At 37.1% G+C, this 25916-nt stretch overlaps 1 protein-coding gene and 2 long non-coding RNA genes across 13 annotated transcripts in view; 2 read left to right on the top strand and 1 right to left on the bottom strand.

Moving 5' to 3' along the window:
* Positions 1 to 25916, bottom strand: part of LOC132914198 (spectrin beta chain, non-erythrocytic 5) — a 58407-nt gene that overhangs the window by 5372 nt on the left and 27119 nt on the right. For 4 of the 5 annotated variants that reach the window (XM_060973082.1, XM_060973079.1, XM_060973081.1 and 1 more), the window contains exons 4-14: positions 10437 to 10662; positions 10061 to 10338; positions 8350 to 9970; positions 6969 to 8268; positions 5849 to 6892; positions 5483 to 5768; positions 4671 to 4889; positions 4123 to 4565; positions 3824 to 3877; positions 904 to 3695; positions 33 to 811 (exon numbers count right to left, since the gene is read on the bottom strand). In XM_060973082.1, coding sequence (XP_060829065.1) covers positions 33 to 811; positions 904 to 3695; positions 3824 to 3877; positions 4123 to 4565; positions 4671 to 4889; positions 5483 to 5768; positions 5849 to 6892; positions 6969 to 8268; positions 8350 to 9970; positions 10061 to 10338; positions 10437 to 10662 — 9042 coding nt within the window. The remainder of the gene's footprint in view (positions 1 to 32; positions 812 to 903; positions 3696 to 3823; positions 3878 to 4122; positions 4566 to 4670; positions 4890 to 5482; positions 5769 to 5848; positions 6893 to 6968; positions 8269 to 8349; positions 9971 to 10060; positions 10339 to 10436; positions 10663 to 25916) is intronic. The other variant, XM_060973080.1, reaches the window with a different exon arrangement.
* On the top strand, positions 11269 to 15965 carry LOC132914220 (uncharacterized). Of its 6 annotated transcripts, none has more exons than XR_009659531.1 (5): positions 11269 to 11493; positions 11581 to 12662; positions 13041 to 14299; positions 14406 to 15683; positions 15727 to 15965. It is a non-coding gene; the product is annotated as an uncharacterized LOC132914220 (long non-coding RNA). The 6 variants fall into 6 exon arrangements; XR_009659533.1 differs by having other exon boundaries at positions 11581 to 12676; XR_009659532.1 differs by having other exon boundaries at positions 11581 to 13261; positions 14221 to 14299.
* Positions 16782 to 17475, top strand: LOC132913858 (uncharacterized). Of its 2 annotated transcripts, none has more exons than XR_009659473.1 (2): positions 16782 to 17027; positions 17103 to 17475. It is a non-coding gene; the product is annotated as an uncharacterized LOC132913858 (long non-coding RNA). The 2 variants fall into 2 exon arrangements; XR_009659472.1 differs by having other exon boundaries at positions 17099 to 17475.

Here is a 25916-nt window from a genome sequence, read left to right as displayed (position 1 = left end):
TAATTAATTCAAATTATTCAAATAATTCTTACCATCTGTGACTCAACAGCATCAAGTAGACGCAGTTTTCTAACGCTAGCTAAATCTTTGAGATGCGATAATTTATCTTGCAATTCTTGCGACAATTTTTCAATCTTTTCTGAAGCAAAATGGCCACTTCTCACCATAATCGTAGCTCTGCTTACCAAAGACGCAACTACAGGTTCTCTGGAAATTAATTCCGCCTCTAGAGCATGATGTTTCTTCTGTAACCGCTGCACGGTGGTTAGAGAACTTCCTAAATCACTGCTTGCAGCCAGAGGTTCTTTTTCAGACAACCAATGCATCTCATCTTCAACATCCCTTGCAAATTGATGGAGTAATTTAGCATCTTCCAAATTGTCCCTTCTTATCTGTATTGGTTCTTGCAAACTATGGTATCTATTTATTATAACCATCGCCCTTTCTTGTATCTCGTCACACATGAAATGATTTGACTTCTGGAAACTCGTTGCTGTCTCTTTAATTGATTCACAAGCTTCGTTATGACCCAGAACATCATTTTCCAAATTCGTATGTCTCTTTAATAAGTTGGCTACACTTGATAAATCTTTCCCATGATCTTCTGACTGCAATTGAGTTTCCACTTCATCCATCCATGCCTCAAATTCGTCCAAACTTCGCCTGAAGAGCAAAGCTTGGTAAGCATCGTTTAATCTGTTCTTCTTTAGTTCACTGGTTTCTTGGAGTAAACGCCATTCTGCTTCTAACTCGTCTAGACGTTCTTGAATGCTCTTCGATGCGTAATGCTTCTCCTCAATTAGTGATTCACCTGATAGAAAAATTAGTAAAAATTATTAAACAATATAGTTGTAGCTGCAATTTTAAAAATACAGTGTGACCTAAAAAATAAATTCAATTTACCTTCATTGACCACTGCAGCTACTCTTCCTTTATTTGCCATCAGTTCACTTTCAAAAGCAGCATGCTTCTGTATCTTGCTTTGCAAATTGGATGAGTCTCTGTAGTTTTCATCACTAGCCACTTGTTGTTTCTGATGAAGCCAACCCTCAACTTCATATATATTTCTAAGGAACTGATGCAAGTGATGGCTCTCCAATAATTTCTTCCTCCTTGCCCTTGCGCTATTTTGCAATTTATCTCTTCTAGCACAAACAGATGCTAATCGATGCTTAATAACGTTAGCATCTGCATGTTCCTTGGACAAAATCTCATTCGCAAATTTCTCCAATTCGTCAATACGACCCAATTGTGAGACAAGCATTTTCTCAAATTCCTCGTGTTTACGTAACAATGTTTCTACACCAGATAAAGATTCACCAAGATCGTCATTGTTCAGGAACGCTTCTTTCGTCGCTAGCCAACTGTCTGCTTGATCAGCCTGTTCCTTGAACAATTGCAATTGATGTGCCTGTGTTAATTTTTGTCTCCTAGTTTCCCACGCATTGACTAATCCTTGTCGGAGCTCTTCCAAATGTTCCAAGTTATCTTTGATATCTTCGTTAATAGCTAGAAGCTTCTGTCCATGTTCTTTCAAAGCTTTAAACGTATCTTGTCTGCCATCAATCTCTGCTTTCCTCTCTTGATGAAGTTCTAATAAAGCTTCAGCTTCGGATATTGTTGTTGGTGGCTCAGACTCATCCATACGTTTAATTGTATCAGCTACCCAAAGTTCTAACTCGAGTAGATCGGCCTGGAATTTGTGCAGAGTATAAGCTCGATTTAAGGCTTCACGACGATGTTGAGTAAATCGTTGCAAATCGTCCCAATTGGACTGTAATTCTGATAATATTCCCATTATCTGTGGAGCCTTGTCTGGATACTTTGATGACAAATCTCTGGCCTCTGCTTTGTGTTCTTTTAATTTTCCTTCTATGGCAGTCATATCTCGCTCCATTGCTTCTTGCTTTCTCTGCAGTTGTTCAACAGCAGGTAGATCCTTACCGACATCAGTGGTGTTCATGGCGACTGCTTTTTCAATGACTCTTTGACTAGTATCATCTATGTCTCTGTTAAACAAATGAATCTCCAAAGCTCCAGCTAGCATTTCCCTGTAAGCACTAAGTGCTCCTTGCAAGCCTTTCCATTTGTTGTTAAAGTTGTCACGACGTTGTTGAATAGCTTTCGATTCATTGTCCCTGCCCTGTTTGATCAATTTATCAGCCAGAGCATTGATAGCCTTTATTCTAGAGTCGTCTACTCTCATGTCACTGTCTACATCATCAAGTTTCCTCTGCAGACTTAAACAATGTTCGTAATCCTTTCCGGTGTCTCCAGCCTGGACCATCATCTCTTTGTCTCTTATCCAAGCCTCAATCTTTTCCACTTGGTTGTTGAATTCCAGAATATCCTGAGCTTCTTCCAAACCTCTACCACGGTTTCCAGACTCGAATAACAGTTTTCTCCAAGAAGCATTAAGATGTTCCAGTTGTTGTCGAATTTCAGCACTTGCTGGATGCTTCTGTTGAAGCAGTCTCTCTCCTTTAGCCTTGATCTCTTCAATTCTGCTCTGATTCGCCGCCAATTCAGCTTGGAACGCTTGGTGTTTCTTCAATTTCTTGATTTTGTCCTCCAAACTGGACACTTCGCCTTTCGATGCCTCGGCTTCCAGTTTCTTCTGCTTTTCGCCGATCCAGGATTCAGCTTCTGCAACGTCTCTAACAAATTGAGCGTGTAACAAACCAGCTTCTAACTTCTTTCGTCGCGTCTCACAAAGATTTCGAATTTTTGCACGTCTCTGTACAACTTCACTTAATCGTCTGGCAATTGTAGGTGAATCAAAGTGATTCTGAGCTAGAAGTTTGTCTCCGTGCTCTTGCAGAGCAGTTAGTTTTTCTTCTTGTGTAACTAATAGCTTTTCAAATTCGTTGTGTTTCTTTACTTGAGCATCTACTTCTTCAACGGAATCACCAAAATTATCACCACTTAATGCAGCTTCTTGGGTAGTTGACAAATTGTCTAGCTGTTTAGCGTCTCGTAAGAAGAAGTGTAGGTCTATCAATTGGTCCAAATGTACCTTTTTCTGTTGCCAAGCAGTATGTAACTTTTGCCTCTCATCTAACAACTGATTGCATTTTTCCTCGACCTCTAAGGCAGCATAATGACCAGTCTGAACCATAGCCTCACCTAAATCAAGAACTGAGCTAAAGCTATCTTCTCTTGCTTCGATTTCTCCTTTCAGAGCTTCATGTTCTGCCTTTAAGATCTGTGCACTCGCCGCATCCCTAACTTTGTCTTCAGTTGACATTGCAGCACGAAGTCCAGCTGCCCAGTTCATCAAATCTCTAACTTGAGTCAAAAATCGTTGCAGGTCACAACTTGCTTGCAACTGATCTCTTCTGTGTGCAGATCTATCTTTCAACTCTTCCCACTGAGCAAGAACAATCTGTTGCTGTTGATCAATATGCACTGCATTATTTCCTGGATAATGTGCTTGCAATCTGGATGCATCTTCAACCAGAACTTGGAGTTGTGCTTCCAATGCGACTAGATCGTTTTCGAAACCTTCATGGCGTCTAATTAACGCAAGCACAGAATTTAAATCACGTCCTAGGTCTTCTGGTAAAGCTGCTTCTTTCTCCTGTATACGAGATAATGCTTCGGCTACATCCCGATGGAATCTGTGAATTTCTCCGGCTGCTTGTAACCTCTGTTCGCGGTTTCGAATGAGACCAAGAAGATGTTGCCAGGATTCCCTAATAAGTTACGGAGAATATTCTTAATTTTATCATTCAGATGATTTTTACTGTTTAATCTTCTTTTATGAAGACTACAAAACATGCTATAATATTTACACTTTATGCTACAAAATCCACCAACTTACATCATAAGAGCATGCTGTCTCTGCACTTGCGTTACAGGGTCATCATCGTCTTGTCTGCATTAAATATATGTACAAAGATAGTTAGTAACCCAGCACCGATATAATCATATCCTTTATTCTATATTACCCTTTTGCAATCATATTAAAAACTATATTAACTATACATTACCAGAAATAGTGCATTATTAAATTCGAAAGAGTATACATGCATTTGGTGAAATAAAAGATTCCATGTAACTTACACCAAAATTCTAAGTCCACATTATATACATCATTGAAATTACAAGATCAAATCTTACCCTAATTGTTCTTGTCGTTTCTCGATATCTTGAATATAAGGACTCTCATTAGCTATTAACTTTCTGGCTAATTCTTCACATTGGTTAAATCTTTCAGAACCAGCCTCTATCCTGTGTTTAAAGTCGTTGAATTTGGCTTGCAATATTAATAAATGTTCATAGTCTTGACCATAGTCTTCAGAAGCTGCTGCCTGTTCCTGTTCCTTGATCCACTGTTCTAATTCTCTGCTTTCTAAGAAATATTCATGTCGATACATGCTCTCCATCAAGCGTTGTTGTCTTACTGTAGCCAATCTCTGTAATGCTCGCATTTGTTGGGCGATTGCTTGTTGCTTATTTGCTATTGCTTTACTGTCAGGATGTTTCGCATTGATCATAGTAGCTGCAGTGTGTCCCATCTCTGTTACAATGCCATTGTAAGTATCTAACTCTAGCTCAACCGCCTGAAAAATTATATAACATTATATAAAAAATAGAATTTTCTTATATTAATAAATTATATATTATAAATACTATTTTTTTTATAAATTAAAGACGAGGAGGTCAACCTTGTGTTTTGTTAATAATTTTGTAGCGGCATCACGATCTCTGCCATAATCAGTTGAACTGAGAACATCGTTCTTTTCATTTAACCAACTTTCAACTTCCCCTGCTTCGAAGAAGAATTCCTGCGCTTTTAAAGATAAATCTAGAGCTTTGCTTCGTTCTCCGGCCTTCTCTTGCAGGTCTTTCCATGCTTCATCAAGCACATCGCATAATTCTCGTATCTATAAAGGAATTAAATATTTTAGTTGATTTTAACATGATTATATAAGCAATAACATAAAAATATAGATCAGGAAACATATTTTACACATAATTTTTTTATCAACATATAAAACTAAATAAAACAAAATTTTGTTAATATTTAAAAATATAAAAATAGCTTAAAGCACAATGTAATAAAAAATAATATATTGTGTAACAAAATATATTTCGCGTTAAAATAAATCACGTAAGACAAGCACATGCATGCAATAAAAACTTCCTTGTTTCTTATTTACGATATACATCTAAAATTTTTAACTTTTTTCACCGGAAAATTTTTTTAAAAATCTTAATTAGATTAATTTTTTGATTTTTACAGCTATTTATCAAATGATATTGTTACTTTTCAAACAAAACAATGATATCCATGCATCTGTGCCGACCTTACCTCTGCAGACCCAATATTCTTGTAACAGTCCCAACTGTACAAAAATTATAAACTTTTATTTCAAATTAATCAAGTATCTATCAAAGAACAATAACAGGGAAAATATACGCATCTAATTTTCCCTAGAAACCTTTCAAACAATATTTTTACTATATATATTATTACCTTCTTTTTCTCTGGATGTGCCTGATCGATCAAAGCCTGTCCAGAAGCGGCAGTTTTGTCTATCATTGGTTGATGGCCAGCAATTTCTGCTTCTAGTTTCTTGTGTTTCTTATGCAATGTCTGAGCTTGATGCAGATTTTGTCCCAGTGTCGTAGAGGATGCTTGAGGAAGATGATCTTTTATCCATTGTAATTCAGCATCCAGTTCAAAGCCAAACTTGTGGAATCGTAAGCTTTCTTCTAACGCGTCTCGTCTTCTCTTGGCTGGTTCTTTCAAGCTATGAAACCTATCAAACAATAAAAATAAAATTTTAAGTATTTAATAATTTGTATCATTACTTTTATGTTATACAGAGCATTTACGCACTTTCTTTGCGTGGCTTGACTGGTTTTCAATATATTCGCAGCATCAAAGTGACCTTCATGAGCCATCTCTTCGCCCATCGCAACTAGGTCATCCACTTTCTGTTCCCATTGGCACATATCGCTCTCAAGTGTTTGATGTTTCTTCAACAGCTCCTTACAACTCCTAAGATCCATTCCCACTTGTTTACTTTGCAAAGAATTCTCTATTTCTTCCAGTTTCAACCTGGCATCTTCCATTGTTCTATTGTAACCATGTTGAGAAGCAGCTTGCCTCAATCTGCGACCTTTTTCCAAAGATAAGGCCACCAATTGTTCCCATTGATCATTTAATTCTTTTAGTGTTTTTCCTACATCGTCTGATCTATAGTTCTCTTCAGATATCAAAGCTTTCCCAGCTTTATTCACCGCTCTTAATTGTCCCTCATTAGCTCTTAATTCTCTTTCAAACGCTTCGTGCTTTTGAAGCTTTCGTTCAAGATTATTTAAATCTCTATAACTTTCATCAGATGCTGTCTTCATTTTATCACCCAACCAGTCTCGTAGGTCATCTACTTCTGCAGAAAACTGTTGATAGTGCTCTGAGGCTTTTAAGGCTGCGCGACGACGCTGAGCAGCGTCCTTGACTTGATTTCTTCGAGCTAAGACTTGATTTCTTCTGTCATTAATATAGTCTTTTTCATAATGATTTTGAGCGATTAATTTGTCCGCGGTATCACTAAACGCTTTCAATCTGTCATCCTGAGCATGGAGAGTGTTTTCGAACTTTTCATGCTGCTTCAATAAGGCTTCAACGTCATCGAGAGATTCCCCTAAGTCAGTAAATTCTAGGAACGCTTCATGAGAACTAGTAGTAGCTTCGATTTGATCAGCTTCGCGATTGAACTGTTGTAGCTCTAAGCACTGTTGCAACCAGGCTTCTTTTGCCATCCAATCTGATGTTACAGCCTGATACAAGCCATGCAATTTATCTAAACGTTCACTGACATCCACCAGGGCTGAATTACGATGTAGTAATTGGCTCCCAAGTTCTTCAACCTCCCGAAATCTGAACAGATAAAAAATTATTTATATCATTGTTTCAATTAATTAAAGAAATCCATGCGAAATATTTAAATACTTACTCGTCTTCTCGAGTTCGTATGTCTTCTCCAAGTTCCATGTGATGTTTCCTAAGTTGCTCAGCTGTAGCAACATCTCTAACAGGTTCTTCAACCTTCATTGTCTCTTGCATATCAGCAGCCCAATTAATTAAATTCTTTGAGCTGTTCATGAAAATCTGTTGACCTACTGCATCTTCCAATCTTGATCTGCGTTCCTTAGCCTTTGTTTGAACTTGATTCCAGAGTTCTTTGATTTCATTTTGTCTGGCATTCACATTGTTCAATTCGTGTGGATAGGAGCTCTTCACGCTATTTGCTAATAAGTTTACTTTTCGTACTTTTTCTTCGACTGGTGCCAACTCCCTCTCCAAGTGTTGATGTCTTCTTTGTAGAGCCTGGACTGTCTTCAGGTCTGGTCCAAGTTCTGCAGTGTCCAACTGAGTAATTTTTTCTAACATCCAATCATGAGCTTCGTCACAAGTTCTGTTAAATAATTCCACACTGGAAGCTCCTTCTAGGCTCTTTTCTTTCTGTGCCTTTAACCTGTTCAGATGGTCCCAAAGTTGATGGATATGCCTCTGCCTAGCCTTGACTTTATCCAACTGACTATGTCCTTGTCTAACGAACTCATCGACTGCAGCATCTATAGCTTCTACTCGTTTGCCTGATGCTGAAAGATCTGTTAGGAACTTTTCATACTTTCTTCTGGCAGTTTCAACATTATCTCGTGTGTCATCGGCTCTCAACATCTTTTCTTTATCCTTGATCCACTTCTCAAAGTCATCACATTCGCGATAGAAGCCATAAAGTCTTATAGCATCCTCTAACAAAGCATGTCGTTTCAATGCCAATTCTTGAAGTTCGCTATAGGTATCATTGATCTTCTTCAGTCGTTTCTCCACACTATCTCCATCAGATGCAGTCTTCCTTTTAATTGGTTTCACCGTTGACTTTATGGACTTCACTCTTCTAACTGGAACTAACTGCTTAACCATTTTCGTTTTCTTCACTCTCTGTGTAACCCTGACCTTCTCCGGTCTTCTAACCTGAACTTGTATCACTTTAGGTTCCAGTTCACGTACATAATTCGCTGGCACGAATCCATCAGTGCCATCTGCTTTTCGTACGCTCCACCAGTCAGGATTTGTCTTATTTAATAAAAACATTACTTCACCCTTTAGCATTTGCATACCTTGGCCACTGAATGGATACAAACTCTTTACTTGGGGTACCAATCTATCTTCAAACACCGTTCTAGGTTCTAGTCTTTCTACAACTTCATCCACCCATTCATCTTGAGGAACTAATCTAATTTCTTTACCTAAAGAAAGAAAGAAACATTTTTGAAATCTATTTCACGGAAGAAGTATTAAAGGAATTTTTACTAAAAATCGAAACTTACTCCATTCTTCTTGTTCCAGCTCTGCAACGGGTTCTGGGTCAGCGGATAATTCAAGAGTAGAAATTCCAGACTTGACAAGCTTCTCAGCCTGCATGTTCAGTGATTGTACATCACCTTTGTATGCATTCAGTTCTCCTTCCAAGTCCTTGTGTCTTTGTAAAAGCGCTTGAGCGCTAGGTTCATCAACGCCATAGTCTTCAGAGGCCACAAGGGCCATCTTCTCATTCATCCAGGAATCCGCCTCATTTGCATCCGCGTAGAATTGAAAAGCTTCCGCTGCATCATCTAACTGTTTCTTTCTCAGGGCAGCTAACTCTTCTAAGACCTTCCAATGCTCTTGCAACGAATCAATGCGATTTTGAATTTCCAAAGCTGAAGGATGACTGTCAGCTATCAATTTTCTTCCAGCATCACATAATTGTTCAGACTTAGGTCTTCGTACTTTCATTTCATCCTGAAGAGCTTTATGCTTCTGTTGCAACGAAATTACAGCACGCAAATCCTTGGCTGATATTCCAGCTTTGCAAATACGTTGCTTTTCAATCAACCAGGATTCCTCATCCTCATGATCTTGGAGAAAGTGGAAGAAATTCCTGGCGTCTTCCAAACGAGCCTTGCGCTCTTTACTGTATTCTACTAGATCATCATAAGCTCGGTTCAACATCTCTAACTTTTGTTGTAACAAAGGCACCTCCTTGCTCTGAGGTTGTGCCAAATGCTGAGTTGCTTGCCTACCAAGTCTTCTCTGAGTCTCTCCAAGAGCAGTTACTTGCAATTCTTGCAAGCTATGCTTCTGTAACAAATCTTCGACTCCTAAAAGATGTGGACCAACATCTATACTTTGAAAGTTCAGTTGCAGCTCTTGTATGGAGGCCAAAGTTGTATCAATCTCTCGCATGAGACTCATGAGAGAACTCAGGGCAACTAGATTAGATTTGTGATGATCTAGGAGTGCTAGAAGCTCCTTCCATCTCTGGAGGACTTCCTGTTCCCTGACTTGCACTCTTTCTAACCCATGGTAATTTTCTCTTACTAGTTCCTCTGACATATTAGTCAAGTCGTGAAAGCGTTCTTCGCGAGCTAAAATATCTGCACTAATAGCTTCGTGTTTCTTCACTGTGGCGTCTACTTGGGCCAAATTGCTACCATATCGTGGATCGGTTAAAACTTGAATCATTTCTTTCAAGTAACCTTCCCTTAGAACGCTTTTCCTTTCAAATTTGTAATTTAATTGCTCTAGTCTTTCTTGTCTAAGTAGTTCAGTCCTGAGGGCGACTTCTCGGCGATGCTCAGCTCGTTCTAGTTCCACCCAATTTCTTTCAATATCGTGTATTAATTGACCTTCTTGAGGCGTAAAAGCAGGCTGGTTCAAGGACTTCAATTGGGTGTTAATGTGAAAATACAGAACTTCTATTTCAGATCGTTCCTTGTACTTTGGTGGTTTCTCTACTGTTCTGTATTGCTTGAAAGCTAACAATTCTTTCTGAATGCCTTCCAAGGAATTAGGGAAGTTTCTGTTTTCTAATACTTCTATCTTCATCTTGATCCATTCCAACAAGTCTGTTGTAAGCTTTTCATAATGAATCTTCATCTTGTCAGCGTCCATCATTTGTCCCACAATCTACGAAGAATAATATTGATTTTTAAGATTATTTAATAATTAAATCAATGAACTTCAAAGAACAGATGTATAATATAAAAATTCACTTACATTCGCGATTCTTTTGCCGCTCTTGATCTCATTTTTCATCCTGGCGAAGGTGTGATAGTAAGAAGCAACGTACGTGATGATGGATTTTTCATCAGGCCGAGCAGTGTCAACATCCTCCGCGTCCAACAATCGCGGAATTCCAAGTTCCGAGTTGGCCACATCGAAAGCATAATTAAGATTGTCGATATTTTTATTTTGCTGTAATTCTGACCAATTAACTAGGTCTGGTCTGTGAGCATGGATAAGGGCATTGAAACCAAGACCGCTTCTCCATGATCCTATAATCAATCATACATTTATGTATACATATGTACAAATTGTAAGTTAATTTCCTAATTAATACAGAATTCAAAATAATTGAAGCTGCTGCATTTACCAGTGAAATCTTGAATATTAACACCAGGATATCCATTAGTCTTCCTCTGACACCAGAGTAATAGAGCATCTTTGGCCGATTTCTTTTCACTACTGTCATTTTCTTCGTCTACGTCAATTTCAATTTCTTGAATTTGGAATCTCAAGATAATAGTCCAGATTAAACCCAGTATCAACCTTGGATTTCCATCCACAATATCTTCTGCTCCTATACTCTCCAGACGAACCTATAAACCACAAAAGTTAATTAATATTATAAACAACCAAGCTTCGAATATGTCTATCGTAATAATCATAATAATTAATCGGTAGACTGTGGGTTTTATGATAAATTTAAAGACACAAGAACGGTACAGGATGTATAATATGTAGAAATATCTAAAATATCCGAAACACAATCGCGTTACAATATTTACTAAACGAGACAAATCTTCATTTTGATTTCATTTCGTCATTTGACAAAAAGCTCATACAATGATAAAGATTCCAAATATTTTGTACTAAAATCTCCAAAGATCACGAGATTAAAATGCCCAGAGGCTTTTCCAGGAAAAGCTTCATCAGCTTCCATTAAGTAATCCATCAAAATTAAACCTAATACAAGAGCTAAATATGCATAATCTAATAATCATTCCCACGATCCTTCCTATAATTTTATTTGAGCTTCCCCCTTCCTAAACTTTATTAAAGCTTCCAATTCTCTGTTCAGGTGAATGCAAACGTATAATATACTGATAGAGAATTTATGAGGAGGGATCGGTGGATTGCTAGCACAATAATAATTCGCATTCCAATGTACACGTGTGCATAAATCTATGTGTACTCTTGCGCGCGCATGCACGAGTAAGTAAAAGAGCGGAATGCACGCTGGCTATTGGCATCGTGCGTATTGCGTAAACAGTGGGTCTTAATAGACGCCTGTGCACGAGCATCTTGCTATGATAAAACGGGCATGCATTCGCATTGCGTCATGTGAAAAGTAACAACTGCTAGACGGCCTTGGGTACAGCACATTGTGATAATGCACTTATTGAAAATAAAGGAGCCAGATATACAAGGTACTGGGTCATCCACTTCTGGTTGTCATAAACGTTCGAAAGTAGACATGAATAGACGTTAAATTGAATAATCACTGTCACTTTTAGCTTTGACAGTTGAAGAATATTTCTCCTGAAAGCTAACGAGGAAATCGAGTGACATATGCGCCACTTTCCTGCTAAGATAAACATAGAAGTATGTTTAATCTACGTGTCGTTATTTTTGCAGATTGGAGTATCCGCAGGCTTATTGGAGTGCATAGCACAACGATAATATCGACAAAAGTGTCATGGATACTAATAACCTAACCTAGACAAACTTATCTAGCTATCTAACATCGAAAATCGATCTCGTTGTATCAGGTTGTAGATATAATTATATTTGACACCTATTATTTACTTAAAGGAGGCTATACATTTGTAGGAAGATACAAAGATCTATAGAATGCGCCTAATAAGCAATAGCATATGAAATATCCAAAGAATTGTACTCGTTATAATTAGACTCTGGATGTTTATGCAAAGAATGCATATAATATAAAAAAATATATGAAATATTCAAAACACTACTTGTGTTCATAAAAATATAAATTTGCACAAGCATCCGCAGTCCAATTATAAACATATATAGGATGTCAGTTGCATTCATAAGAATATAGATTTGCGTGATACATCCGCGGTTCACTAATAGTTACTATAAAATAGGTAGGTAGCCATTATAAAATGGTATAATTTATTTTATAGTATAATTTCTAATTTATTTTATAGGTTTAATAATCACGTAGATAGTGCACGGTATACAACGTTCGTTTATTTGAATTGTAATCATACAAGTGCATAACAAATATATTGTGCAACCAGGTTGATCCTGTAGAATGAAGTTGTAGCGGTGTTTCAACATCGACTTATGACTTCATTGATTCCTCCGACACGTTCGACGGAACGTTATGAACGACGATCCCGAAGAAACGCTCGTGGGCCAACAAACAGCTCGACTACGTTATTATACTTAATCGCGGTGTGCGCCCGAAGCGCGACGTTCTCGCGATTGCTGGAATGCCGTCCGATCACTTGTACCCGGTCTATCAAGGCCGTTGGGAAATGAAAATCGTTTCTTTCTGGTCGACTTATGGAATCCAAAACATGTGGGACATTAAGAATTTACGTGGACGGGGGAAAAGGCATCGATGGTAGGTAAACACAGGTCGGTATAAAAATAGAGTGCATGTGAAGATACAACCTGGTTCCACTGCGATATAACAGTTAGCGATAAAATCAAATTGCACAAATGTGCACCAAATCGTACTTGCCGGTGAATTGGGTCGTTCGCTTATAGATCGGTCGGTAATTTACCTACGTTCCATAACTGCATAAGCAGTTATTAAATATTTTATTAAATATTGGAATATTCGCTACTACGCTGTTGAATTCCGGATTGTAGAGACCGAGTACAACATGTTATAATCTTTTAAAAACTTTTTTCAATAAAATGCGACAAAATCGCACCTTCGTACCTTGAGAGTTTCGGACAAAAATAATCATATTCTACTGTTTTCGCAAATATTTAGAAGGTGATCCGTAATTCATGGGTAGAGAGATTCTATGACTTAAAATAAGAGGAAAATCAAGAATAACATAATTACGCTGGTTTTGTTTCTGAGAAAATCGATGACTCCACTTGTACCATGAATACAATACCATATACAGGATGACCATCCTGTATATGGTTGGGAAAATAGCTAGGAAAATGGTGTGAAAAATACCGTAAGTGAGAGGAACCAAGACAAAGGTACAGATTTTGTGTGATTAAATTTACGGTTTTGATGATTCGTCGTAGTGAATTACCGTTTATATAAATATAGAAATGAGTGTCGCTGTTAATGACATACTGATGACATCATTGCAGATTGTCTCAACAAACTGGCAATACATTTTAGTACTTATACATTATACTGTTTATAGTATACTACTGCAACAATACTCTTTAGTATTTTACTTATTAATATTTACTATGATTATTTCCATATTTCCCGTTCCATTTCATTTGAAAGGAAGTTACAAAATGAGAATTTCGATATAAAGGATAAAATATCACGGCTGTCTTTGCTAATGCGAAGGTCTTTAAAGGAGAGATTAAGTAAAAGAGTTAAATGGTACCAGAAGACGATTTACCTTCATGACCACTCTCATTTACATACGGAAGTTATCTATTTCTCTAAGCGCGAGCATCGAACCATTACGTTCCATTTAATTAACAATGTGGCAGACAAGCTTCCACCTCGAAGCGCCTCGTAGATCGATGTTAACCACACGTTAGAATCAATCATCGCGCGTTCACCGGTGAAACGATTAGCTTACGATGAGTAAACAAATGTTTGAACGATGCGCATTACACGGCAGAGCAAATACGCTGCTTCCTGTCGCGTAATTTGTAGTCGTGACGCTCGCTTCGTATATGTAACGATCGACGCGATCACTCGATAATAACAGATTCAAGAATATTTGCATAATACCTACCAGAGTACACGTTAACCACTTCGTTGTACCTTTTATCAATTTTGCCATCTAATATATTATGAGAACGTCGTCGTTACAAACTAGTGCGAATGTTCTACAGGATAGATCAGTTTGATAGAAGAGTGACTATCGTAGATGATGTAGCATTATCAGTCATGCTTACGATCCCGTCACGAGAAGCGCACAACATAGCAACATAACAATTTTGTAATTTTGTTTATTTTCTTTTAGATCTACGATGAAAACTTGCATGATACTTATTTATCACAGATTTGTGGCAAACTGAAGAAAAGGAAGGCTAAATCTAAAGGTTTGAGTTCTTAAGAAATCAAGATAACTGCGACTCCTTAAGTCCTTTAAAAGTAACTAACTTAGAAGTTATTAAAATTCATTTTCGAATAATGATCTGCTTTCAGGCTTTCTACATTTTTCTACGTTAAACATGACCAATTCCAGCCACCGTTTCACGTCACGACGTTAGGATACGGTTACCCTTGCTCGCGATACAGATCATTTCACTTAACGCGTTTCAACCACTCCTCGAGCGTGCCGTAGCTAGTGATGGGATCTGAAACACTTCAAATCGTATCGCATCTGTATATTCGAATCACTTCAAACATGATTCTAAGCTTGAAACCCTTGATCGTGTAGAAGGTCTTGAATCTTTAAAGTCTTGGCAGTCTTAGGAGTCTTGATCACCATCAAAGCCTCGATTGTCTAGGAAGTGTTGAAAATCGTGATCATTTTAGAAGCCTTGATCGTATCAGAAGTCTCAGTCATCTTGTGAAATAAATGTATGTATGATAATTTGATCTTTCCAAGCGTTTTATAAACACTCGCTGTAGATTGCAAAACTGAAACTAACAGTTTCAAAACGATCAAGACTTTTGAGACTTTAAAGACTCAAACTTATCAAGATCTACAAAAGAACTTCAAACTTCGAATCATGTTCCAAACGATTCGAATTTGTCGCCTCATGCACAATACAAATTCGAAGCGATTCGAAGTGTTTCCAAGTCCCATCACTAGAGCCGCAATTCGTGCCTAATAACTGGGCGAACACGACAACAAATTGAAGGAGCCAACATCCAAACGCACAGCATGATCTTTGGACGACTATTATCTTCGTGTCTGTATTTCGCTACAATTTCATCGACACGTCCGTTAACCCAGGTACACACATTGACTGTCGAATTTCCAACCAGCCAAATTGCATACGATCACGTTATAAGCGTCCAGAGTATCAGCGTATGGTGTATGAATAATGAATGAGCCTCGGACTGCATAGTAAGACTGAGAATACGGTCTTATACGGTACTGTTACATCCAGCGAAAAGGTGGGGTTGCACAGTTAAAACTCGTGCAACGAGACAGCCGGCCAATAAGCAGGCATAAAGACGACGGCGTTAAATAACCGGTACTCGTCCTATCGGCCGATTGCTTTTTGTTGTAGGCCATGGCACGTCAGCTTGAGGCTCGAGCACCACTCTGTCGACCAGCGAAACGGCTAATGTTCTTGTTTTTTTTTTTTCTTGCCTTCTTTCTGTTTTCATTCTTCTTCTCCTTCGCGTTCTTCTTCTTCGCCTTGTTCCTTTTTGCCTGATTCTTTTATTCTTTGCCGAGTTCGATCGAATCGAGAAAGATCGAAAGGACGCGTTCGATGGAAACAATTTTTTAACAAAGGACTCGATCGTGTTGCGTTTGTCTTATGCAGCATAAACGTGAAATATATTTAAGGAATCGTAAGAAAAGTATGTTTTGTAACAAGATGAAATTGTAATGTCTAATTTAGACATATTGTATATTGTACAATATCTATGTTTTAGGTCAGGTTTCTGTATAAGAAGAAAATAGTCACTAGTCATTAGGAAATGTACCACACACCTGCCTCACCAAGTAGCTACATATTCTGAGATAACACAAGCAATTTGCATCACACTGAAGCTAAGAATTTTTGGTACCATCTTGTAACCAAATGACGAAGAACATACACATTACCAATTTAGCAAAATCCTTTTCAATAGTCTATATAATTATTTAATTTAATCCGAACAGATGCATTTATTAATCTATACACAGCACAAAATAGAGTTCCCTGTAAACGCCTGTATGTTCAGGGCTAACTTCGAGGACCACTTGAAGAATTTCGATGCGGTGTTCTCGAGGAAGATTTAGATGTATGGAACATTAACCTACGACAAAAGGGAGCAAGAATAGAACATTAAGAATATGAACCAGAGACAGTACACGGATATTCGCAACAAAACAGCGATGTTCTTCGCTGCGATCATGTTTAGAATCGCTGCCACAATATAGCGAGACGATATGATCCTCCCTTCGAGCAATGTCTTTCTCTTCTTCATTCTTGGTGCGCGGCAATGTCAGAAGCTTCACGACTTCGTTGTGTGACAACCGGTGTTGTTTCACGGACTGCGGAACATTTACCGAGCCAATAAAGATTCACGAGATTGTCAGCCATATTATTAAAAAAGATTATATACACATAATACATATTATCGTTGTTATTTCTATAATCAGAGGTAGGATCACAATAGTCATTACTATATTATACGGATAAATCTATCACACCGTTCTGAGCCGAAAAACCTTTACTGCACACACTTACATGGACTAAGGGAAAAAGAAACAAAAGAACGTCTTAAAACTATCGATTGAGTCTATCAATTGTATCTAGAACAATCTTCTAGTTATTGTTTTTTCTAACTAGCGCATCTGCATATGCAGGGCGAGCACGAACTCACGCTTCCATTTTCATCATAGTATATCATAATTACAAATATTCAACTTGCAAATAGGAGAACATTTATTACAATTCTTGTTAAACCCGATTCTATTCGCACTGAAGTTTTTCCATCGGTGTATACAGCTGACACAACGTCATTTAAAAGGACATAAATGCCTCCACGGAGTGCGTTTATCCCAAGTCAATAAATCCATGCTCAAGATCGATATCGTGTGCATTTAACGTCTCCCATAAACTATCGAATCTTATACGGTGAACTAGTTCCGTTGACCAGGTAACAAGCATTGATCGATTAATTCCATCAGCATTGCTTTGCAGCAACTTTACGCATCATTTTCTTGTTAGACAGGTTGCCTCGGCCATCCTGCACGGATATACGTAAAGTCGACGTCCTTAAATGCATCATGCGTCTCGTAATACTCATCCGATTATCCGTTCATTCATTTCGCTTAATTGCCCACACCGTTATCAGACGGGCTTTAAGCTGAACGTCTGAGGAACGCAGCATCCTCGGTTGTTTTATAAAAAGACAAGTTTATTCATATACGGATCACGTTATGATAATGTGCGATTAAATTCATATATAGGTAACTATGCTTGCAGGGGCAAGTGAGACTAGTTATGGAATGTGTGAGAGAGGATGTTGAATCACAGGTTGAAGCTATAATTACGTACAAAGATTATGGAGGAAATGGTAAAAAGAGTAAATTATAGTAAATACACCACCTTTAATATTTCTTTAAATCTTCTTAACTGCAGTACATTTAAATTAGTTATAGGTCTATTAGCAGGGACTTTCTTAGATCTTTGGAATTAATAAACCGCGTTATTTACACTTCATTTTCCTGAAAATATACAGTGTAATATACATATGTATATTCCATTGATCTCATATTTTTTAATTTCGTTAACTCTAGTACATTAACATCAGTTACTAAGAAAGAAGTTTCCATGTAGAAATTAACGAACAACGTTATTTTCGTCTCAATTTCTTGACACGATACAAAGCAGAGAAACGAAATTAATACCAGTGTGATGAACATATTACAGTAAACAACAGGGTTCGCAGACTGTGCGAAGCCAATGGAATGGTACTAGGCATTCTTAATGCATTTAACGTGGAATGCAACTCCTACGTTCCCTGCATCGACTGACACCGTGCTACAACTCGCCTGTGAACTCGCTCGTTTCGTCCGACGTTTACTGGCTAAAATGTGACCGCTACAATATAGCGTGCAAAAACGTGCACCGTAACCGGCGATACGATCGTTATTCAATAATTTACAGCTGGGTGGTCTACATATAAGTCGCGCAAGTCAAGATGAAAATCGATTACCGCTTTTGTAAGAAGCTCATGTCCGATGAAAAGGGTAGTAGGTAGATTGGGCCAGCAAGAATCACTGACTGCTTGTGAAGAAACAAATTGGAATCTCATTGTGTATGCTTGTTCGCGTGTTGACTTTGACGGAAGTGATCCCAACATGCTTTGAAAGCGTTGCATTATAATCTGACTTTAATCAAGATGATCACAAATCTATTGTGACTACTAGATCACAATGTAAGATCATGGACCTGATTACGATGGCTTGCTAATGGCACTCTTCGTAGCATGGTTTTGGATAGATTAATTATTCGTGTCACGATAAAATGCAACGAAATCTCAGAGCAACTTAACTTGTTATCGAAGATATGATACAGAGCCATGAAAATTTGAGGCTCGACTCCACCGAAGCAAACAATAAGCAACCTTCCGTTCTCTTCTTTTGTTGTTGCGTATTCCAAAGCATTTCCAACGTGCAGCAACTTACAGAAACATTTTGCCCACATTGAAGTAATTGTGATTTTTTCCAGAAACATAGAACAGCAACAGAAAGATTCACAATATTGTTTTAGCGAAGACGTAGCTCAACGATATTGATCTATGATTCTAAATCTACAGTATGACAAAAGATGTATGTAAATAATTACTACCCATTCTAAAAACACTATAACTAGTCGAATTCCAAATTTTCACTTAAAAAGTTCTCGGCATTAAAAAGTTGCGAAAAAGATTTAAAGGTAATCTAAAATATTAAAGGAGGATACACGTATCAGAACTTACTATTCTCAAAAGCACTCTAAAGTCACGAAGAACACCTAAGAAGAATGTAAAATGATGTTAGGATATCTAGAGTACAAGTAGAAAAAGATATAAAGAAGAAGATAGAAAAAATGGTCCAGGAAGCCTAATGGCGACAACCGGAGCTCGAATTACGCGGAACGTCCAGTGGTACAGGTTTAACGGTAAAAGCGGATAAGCGACTCATCCGTGGTGCTTGTACGATTCCTTAAACGATGACGAAACATCGAGAATCATTCGTGTTGCACCGCGTGCGCTGCACGGTCACGATCAGGAATGTCCTTTCGCGAGCTGACGTTCGCGTGCCTTCGATCCACATTCCGCAGTCCTGCCAAGAATGCGCATCGCCAGTTGTAAACGATGCCGTAGAAAAACCGCTACATGGCCCGACTTAAACAAGGGGGGAAAGAGAGAGGATAGGGAAAAGTCTAGTGGATGAAAATTACTAGCGAATTTGAAACATGTTTGCCCCTTTGATCTCTACACTGTCCGATCATGATTATTTCCACTTGAATGACGCTAATTCAGCAAGTTTATTCGATTTCTCTTGGAATGCGAAGATAGGATTCATGATTATAGAGAGATAGTAGAGAGAGTTCTTACGCATGTAATTTTGCGAATAATTCATCTATTTCTGTGGGAAAGGATTTTAGACAAAATATTATTTAGTATTTTTATATTTCTTCTACGTAGTAGCAATTATCTTGAAGAAGTTAGAATTATAATTTGGCGAATTGAAGAAGTAAGAAGGGAAGATGATCGAGGTAATTCGTTAAAAAATATTTACAGAGATTCAGCTAGAAATCGTTATCGTTCGTACTAATCATCGTGAAGATATGAGATCCCATGTAAATAAAGATATTCGTATTATGTTTGATAAAATACGTTCCAAGAAACGAGCGTTTCTGCCTTATCAATTTTAACGACACATACCGCTATAATATTTGAATATGTAGTAAGACCCATGTCACTTTTATATCACAGCATCGAAGCGTCAGTAAATGGATTTTATTACACGAGACAGCGCGTGAATACGAAAAATTCGCAATTCCTCCGAGTCGTCAACCCACTAAACGTGAAACTTATCTCCCGAGGAACATAATTAACTCACTTCTTTCTCCCCTTTCTTTGCGGTAAAGATGCAATTTTTGCCATAAAAATATTATATAGATATATATCGTCTGCTTATTTTTATGCAAATGGGAGGTGACTTATAAATGGCTTCATTTTTTTAAAATTTAATTTATCGCTTGATCTTTCTTAAGTAATTAGTATGGCAAATTTAATTACCAATCTTTGGTAACTTAACTGACTGAGTAATAAAGATAAGAATAATTAAGTACACAAGTAATTACTGAGTTAATTTCCACAATTTCTTCCTTTTACGTCACTTATACAATTAACTCAACAATTATCTACAGTGATCTTTTTGTCCTTCGCTTTTTGCACATTCCAATTAACATAAAAAAATAACAAATCACAGGTGCAAACCACGAATGTTATACGATGTTTTAACCAGAAGTACCTTGTACGGTTATAGAGCACAAGGTTGATCGAGAAGCCTTCAACAATACCCAGAGAATACATCACTACGAAACAAATAAATCAGCTTTCGTAATGATGAACCGACCGAGGAACGCTGTTCCAGTCTCTGACCAGCAATTCCGCAATATTTCGTTCCTGGCCAATGGCAATGCAACCAACTGCAGACGATGCTATCATAGCAAACCTAAGACGATGAAGTTCTTTCTTCCTGAAGAATTCAATACTCTGTTCGCGTTAACCGCAAGTTTGCAGATTATCATTAAATCACAAACTATACAGAATTAAATCTTTTTCTAATCTATGTTCTATTCCTTCAATAAATCACACGCACATAAAATAAAATTGTAATAAAAAGGAAATATAATAACTGAAAAAAAATTTTACAACGCTCTTCAGAATAGTTTAAGATCGTTTAGCGTTATGTATCTTGCAATAAGCTGAAATTTATCAAGTTACAGAACAGTTCAAAAAATTCAAATTGCCGGAGTGTTTTAGAGGTTATGTGCAAGAAACGTAATTCCATTTGCAACGGGATATGAAACAGTATCGAACATCGCTTTGAACAGCTGGCCAACGAGAACCAACCGCGAAGATCAGCAAAGAGGTGGATATCTGTTAGAAGGAGGTTGGGGCCGCGTCCTTTCGGTTTTACGACCGTTTCGCGATGTTGATGGCCCACTGGCCGTTTCTACGAGGCAACTATTCCGACAGAATCGTAAATACAGGGAAACTGCCATAGCGAGGGCGAAATAGGTGTGTACAGTCTGTACAGGTCGTTCTAGGACAATGACAGTTTATATAAATATTTTTGATCTCATATATTATGTATTATTGGTTCCTAGTATTGTTTAATTGAAACACCCTGTACAATCGTTGATATAGATACGTACTCTCTAATTAATTTCCAAGATAGTCTGTATATCCCGATCATTTATTATCAATGTCTCTTTAATTTTGACTATTCCATTTAAATTTACAGTATACTACATGAAGGGCTCTATAGAAATTAAAATTGACTTAACTCCTATATAGAAAACCAAAATGTAGAGGTTATCTAATAGGAGTATAAATAAGAATCTGTAGTTTTGATATTTAAAACTTTTATATAAATTCAAACGTGAAAGTATCCAAAGAATAAAAAACGGTTATTTAATGTTTGTATTAGAAAATAAAAATTTGTTCAAGAAAACATAGGAATGATTGCTCACACTATGACCATACATTCAGTTTTAAGCTTTCCTAGAAGTTCCTATAGCTAAATAAGATGTGTACAACACTAAAACAGTTTGTAAATCACTTCACACATGACATTCGAAAGACTGTATAACTCTAACCAAATCTAACCTAAAGTTAATTCCAACAGCAACCAAACCAGCCTAACTATGAACGTGTTATGTATATACATGACTTCACGTATGATACTTGGAATGTCCTATATAACTGGTGGCTTCTCAAGAAACTATCATTTCAAACCATTTATAAAAATCTAAGCACTTCAATTAATTCTATATATCTACATTTCTGTATCACCTTGTATATAACTTTTCATTTGAACACGTGTGGCCAAAATTTTGAAGCGTCCTGTACTGCTTTCTCTGACGGGTGCTAAAAAGAGAAACTTGGGAAATGCATACGAGGTCACCGGCATAAAATCATGGTTAACTTAAAAACCGAATATTTATGAACCTCGTTGGCCATTAATATCGATTGTTTATAGGGCACTACGTACACACGGAAGAACCGTAAGCCATCCACAATTTATCAACCTAACCTCCATCATAATTTTTAACAACCACTTAAACACTTTTATTATACATCTTACATTTACAAGTCGATTTCCTTTGTTAAAGGAAATAAATCGTGCAATATTTCAAAAGCGTAGTGTACACCGGATATAGAACAGAATACCGGAAGAGGACGAGTTCCGATGATAATTGTTCCACCACAAAATCGATCGTGACTCACGACGACATTAAGTCAGGCATCCTACGTAAATCCTGCGTTTCATTATACAATTGTCGGTGACATCACTAATTTATCTTTAAAAAGTGCGAATCTTTCTTTCAAGACCGCTATAAATTAGCATTTGACGTAATCGTAAATCATCATTATAAATAGAAGATAAGATATTCACACTCATTGTATCATGTCATTCCATAAATAATGTACTTTACATTTTGAATTTCTATGAAAAAACATTAACTGGCGAAGTAATTTAAGAATTCACAATTATTATAGAAAAATGACAAATGATTTTGCCCTGGTAACCATATTGTCTGTGTACCACAAACGATTCCGGTTGTTTCGACGGCTATTTCTCTACGGTGAAGATAACGAAGCATACAATGACGAACATGTGCCTTGTCAGCGTTCATTATTAAGTTTGCGAAATATGAATTTACTTATCGAACCATAAACTGTTGTACTTCTCTTGATATATAGAATTACTAATCTCACTAAGGAAACAGAAATTTGAACAAATTTTCAACATCACCGCTCAATTTTTAGCGCTATCTAAACCTAACAACGAGAACTTGAGAAAATAGACAAATGTGTAACGAAGTAACGAATAAAAATCTTCAAAAAGATAAGAGCCAATTATCCTTTGTAACGTAATGTCACAGCAGATTGCGATTTTTACAAAATTTTACAATTCAAGTTGATGAACAACTCTTTTCAATACCGCAAAATCCGATAGTCTGTTTATTAACTGTATTTTAACACATTCAGAAGTAGTTGCAAAAATTCTCTTGATCTTCGCACTATGTCCCTGTTCCAATTACTCCCGCAGCATTAACTCAGTCAATAACTGATAACACCAAATCGTTCCAATTAATTGTTTACCGAATTCCTACGTCTATCGTGGTCTCAAAACAAAGGTTATCACACGGTTATTCGATATCTTTACGCTGTTAAATATACAAGGTGTCTAAAAAAAAAACATTCAACATTTGCACAATACTACATAAGATAGACCATACTGAGCCAAAAAGATTGTTAGTAAACACAGGTCAAAAGCTCGACCGTTTTCGAGATATATACATTTTTTTATGTTAGCATTATATGATCGACTTACTGGCTTCTACGTGCCGCATGCGACGTTTACCTCAGTGTTTATGAACCACGTTCTCAATATCCTCCATTGAACCTTTTATTATGGACGTAACTATTTGAAAAGCAAAGTGCATTCTTCGCTGATAAGTGACCGAAGAATTACGTAACCGAATCTAGCATGCTTGTTGAATAATTCGTCAGAGATGTGGAATTTTCAAGAGAAATCGCGACTTTGTAAGATGAAGATGCCAAGCGTGTATGAGAATGGAAGGAGGACGTATGGAACAGCTTCTGTAAATATCGAGAACTGATGATACTAATATATAAAAATATTTATATCTCAGAAATGGTTGAGCTTTCGACCTATATGTACTAAGGTCTTTTTACTCAGTACGATGTATCCTATGTACTACATAAATAATGAATGGTCTCTTTTTAACACTTTGTATAATCTGCGACAAGTCATTCTGATTCCTTGCTCCTTTCACGATAATTGCTAAGAAATGCAAGTCACACGTTCCTCTGGCTGCACTTTCACCGAAACTTTTTACTTGGTCCTTTCAACGAGTCCGCTTTTAATCACGCGTACATGGAAAAATATAAATAAATTCCTCCACTCATCGGTTTCTTGTTGGTTAAATGATGTAACACGTGTGAATCTTGGTAGTTCTTTTGCAAGATGGCGCAACTAATGCGAAATTATGAATAGGCTATGTTACAATATGAGGTAAGGTTAGGAACTTAATTGTACAGGGTGATTCAGTTAAGATTTCTACATACATTCATATGTTTCTAGACTTGCGATTTTGATTCGATGAATCGATGATTGTTTAGAAGCAGCAGGTTATCAAATCTGCACTATTTTTCAGATCATAATTTATCAATATTAACAAAAAATTAAATGTTTATGTACTTACGCATTTATAAAAGAGATATGTGGAAAAATATATAAAATATTCATGTTCTATCTGTTTGGTTGTTTTTAGATTCGAAAGTCTCGGGCGCCAGGAAAATAATAATTTATTTAAATAGCTTACGATTACGATATGAATTTATTTTTATTTGACCAATACCAATCCAATCCAGTTGCTGTATAATCTTTAGACTCATTTAAATTGGCACTACGATTTCACCGATCCTAATCATTTTCTCAAAAGAAATTTTTACTTCCTAATAAAATGGATATTTCTCATAAAAAAAAAAAAAATAATAAAACAAAAATAATTATTCACAATCTCACGAGTTCCCAGTTTCAAGAGTTCCGAAACACAAAGCTTCGGGTCTGAGTTTGGCGAATATTCCAAAATCTAAAAATCGCATCTCGATCTATCTCTGGTTAAAACGCTATTCCTGATCGACATCATTGAATTACACGTTCTGTGAGTGAAACATCAGGAAAGAAGTGTCATTGAGCGTCCACAGACAGCCAGAAGCGTCGGCTAAAGGTGTGGACAGGCTCGTAAGAGCGGTTCTTCGTGGCGGAACAGCGTCTAACGCGAAATGATCAGCACACGAGCAACGTATGTGCCGTCTGGTTTCATTTCACATCTGCGGGACTCACGGTCTAGCAAGTTTCGCCTCGGTCGCTGACCCTTACTTCTCTCTTTCTCTCCATGTCTCCCTGTTTCGCTCCTTTGATCCTGCCTCCAGTTCTGTCCTCCTTCCAGAGATCTCCTCCTTTCTCTGTCTTTAATTGTACCCTTCGAATTCGATCCCTTTCGTTTATCCGTCGCGAGATCCTTCTATTCGGATCTCGAATCGATCCTTAACTCTCTAATTTAAAGGGTGTGTTGCAATCGAGATACAAACTCACCTTCGAGTAATTTGAGTAAACCAATAAAAACCAACTGAACATCGATCAAAATGAGATCTATCACCTTTCGTACGTGTTATTGATTCATAATTAACTAATATTCGTAGTAAAGTTCCTAATTGGAGAAGATACGAGGCCAAGTGCAAACAAAAATTACACTAACGCTCCATTTATCCGAACTTGAGGAGCTCATCAATTCTCCTCGCTACCAATTATTTTTCGTTTACATAATAGGAGCTCGCATTTAGATAAGAGAATTCAACCAACAAAAGTTCTGTTAATCGCTCATTAATTAAAGTTACCAACAAATGAAGTTCCTACTGTATTCCTAACTGAATACTAAACAGATAAAGACTAATTAAAAGAGAAACGTCTAGAATTGGCTTACGTTTTTCAACAAGGCAATATAATTAAGCTTCATACGTATATCGACGACGAGCATGCAAGCGTAATATCCCTAAAACACCAATGTTTCGATATTCCAAAATACATTCTGGTGCTTCAAAAACTTAATACTCTTAAACAAAAGGACTTTGGTACTCTGACATTACAATACTCTAATACTGCAATTCCTTAATAATTCAAAATTCAAGTCAAAACCTCAAGTATCCCAAAAACCAAAAGAATCCAAC

This window comes from Bombus pascuorum, chromosome 14, assembly GCF_905332965.1.
Source record: "Bombus pascuorum chromosome 14, iyBomPasc1.1, whole genome shotgun sequence".
Lineage (NCBI taxonomy): Eukaryota > Metazoa > Arthropoda > Insecta > Hymenoptera > Apidae > Bombus > Bombus pascuorum.
Note: the sequence above shows the minus strand (reverse complement) of the source record. Positions and strands in the feature narration are given on the sequence as shown.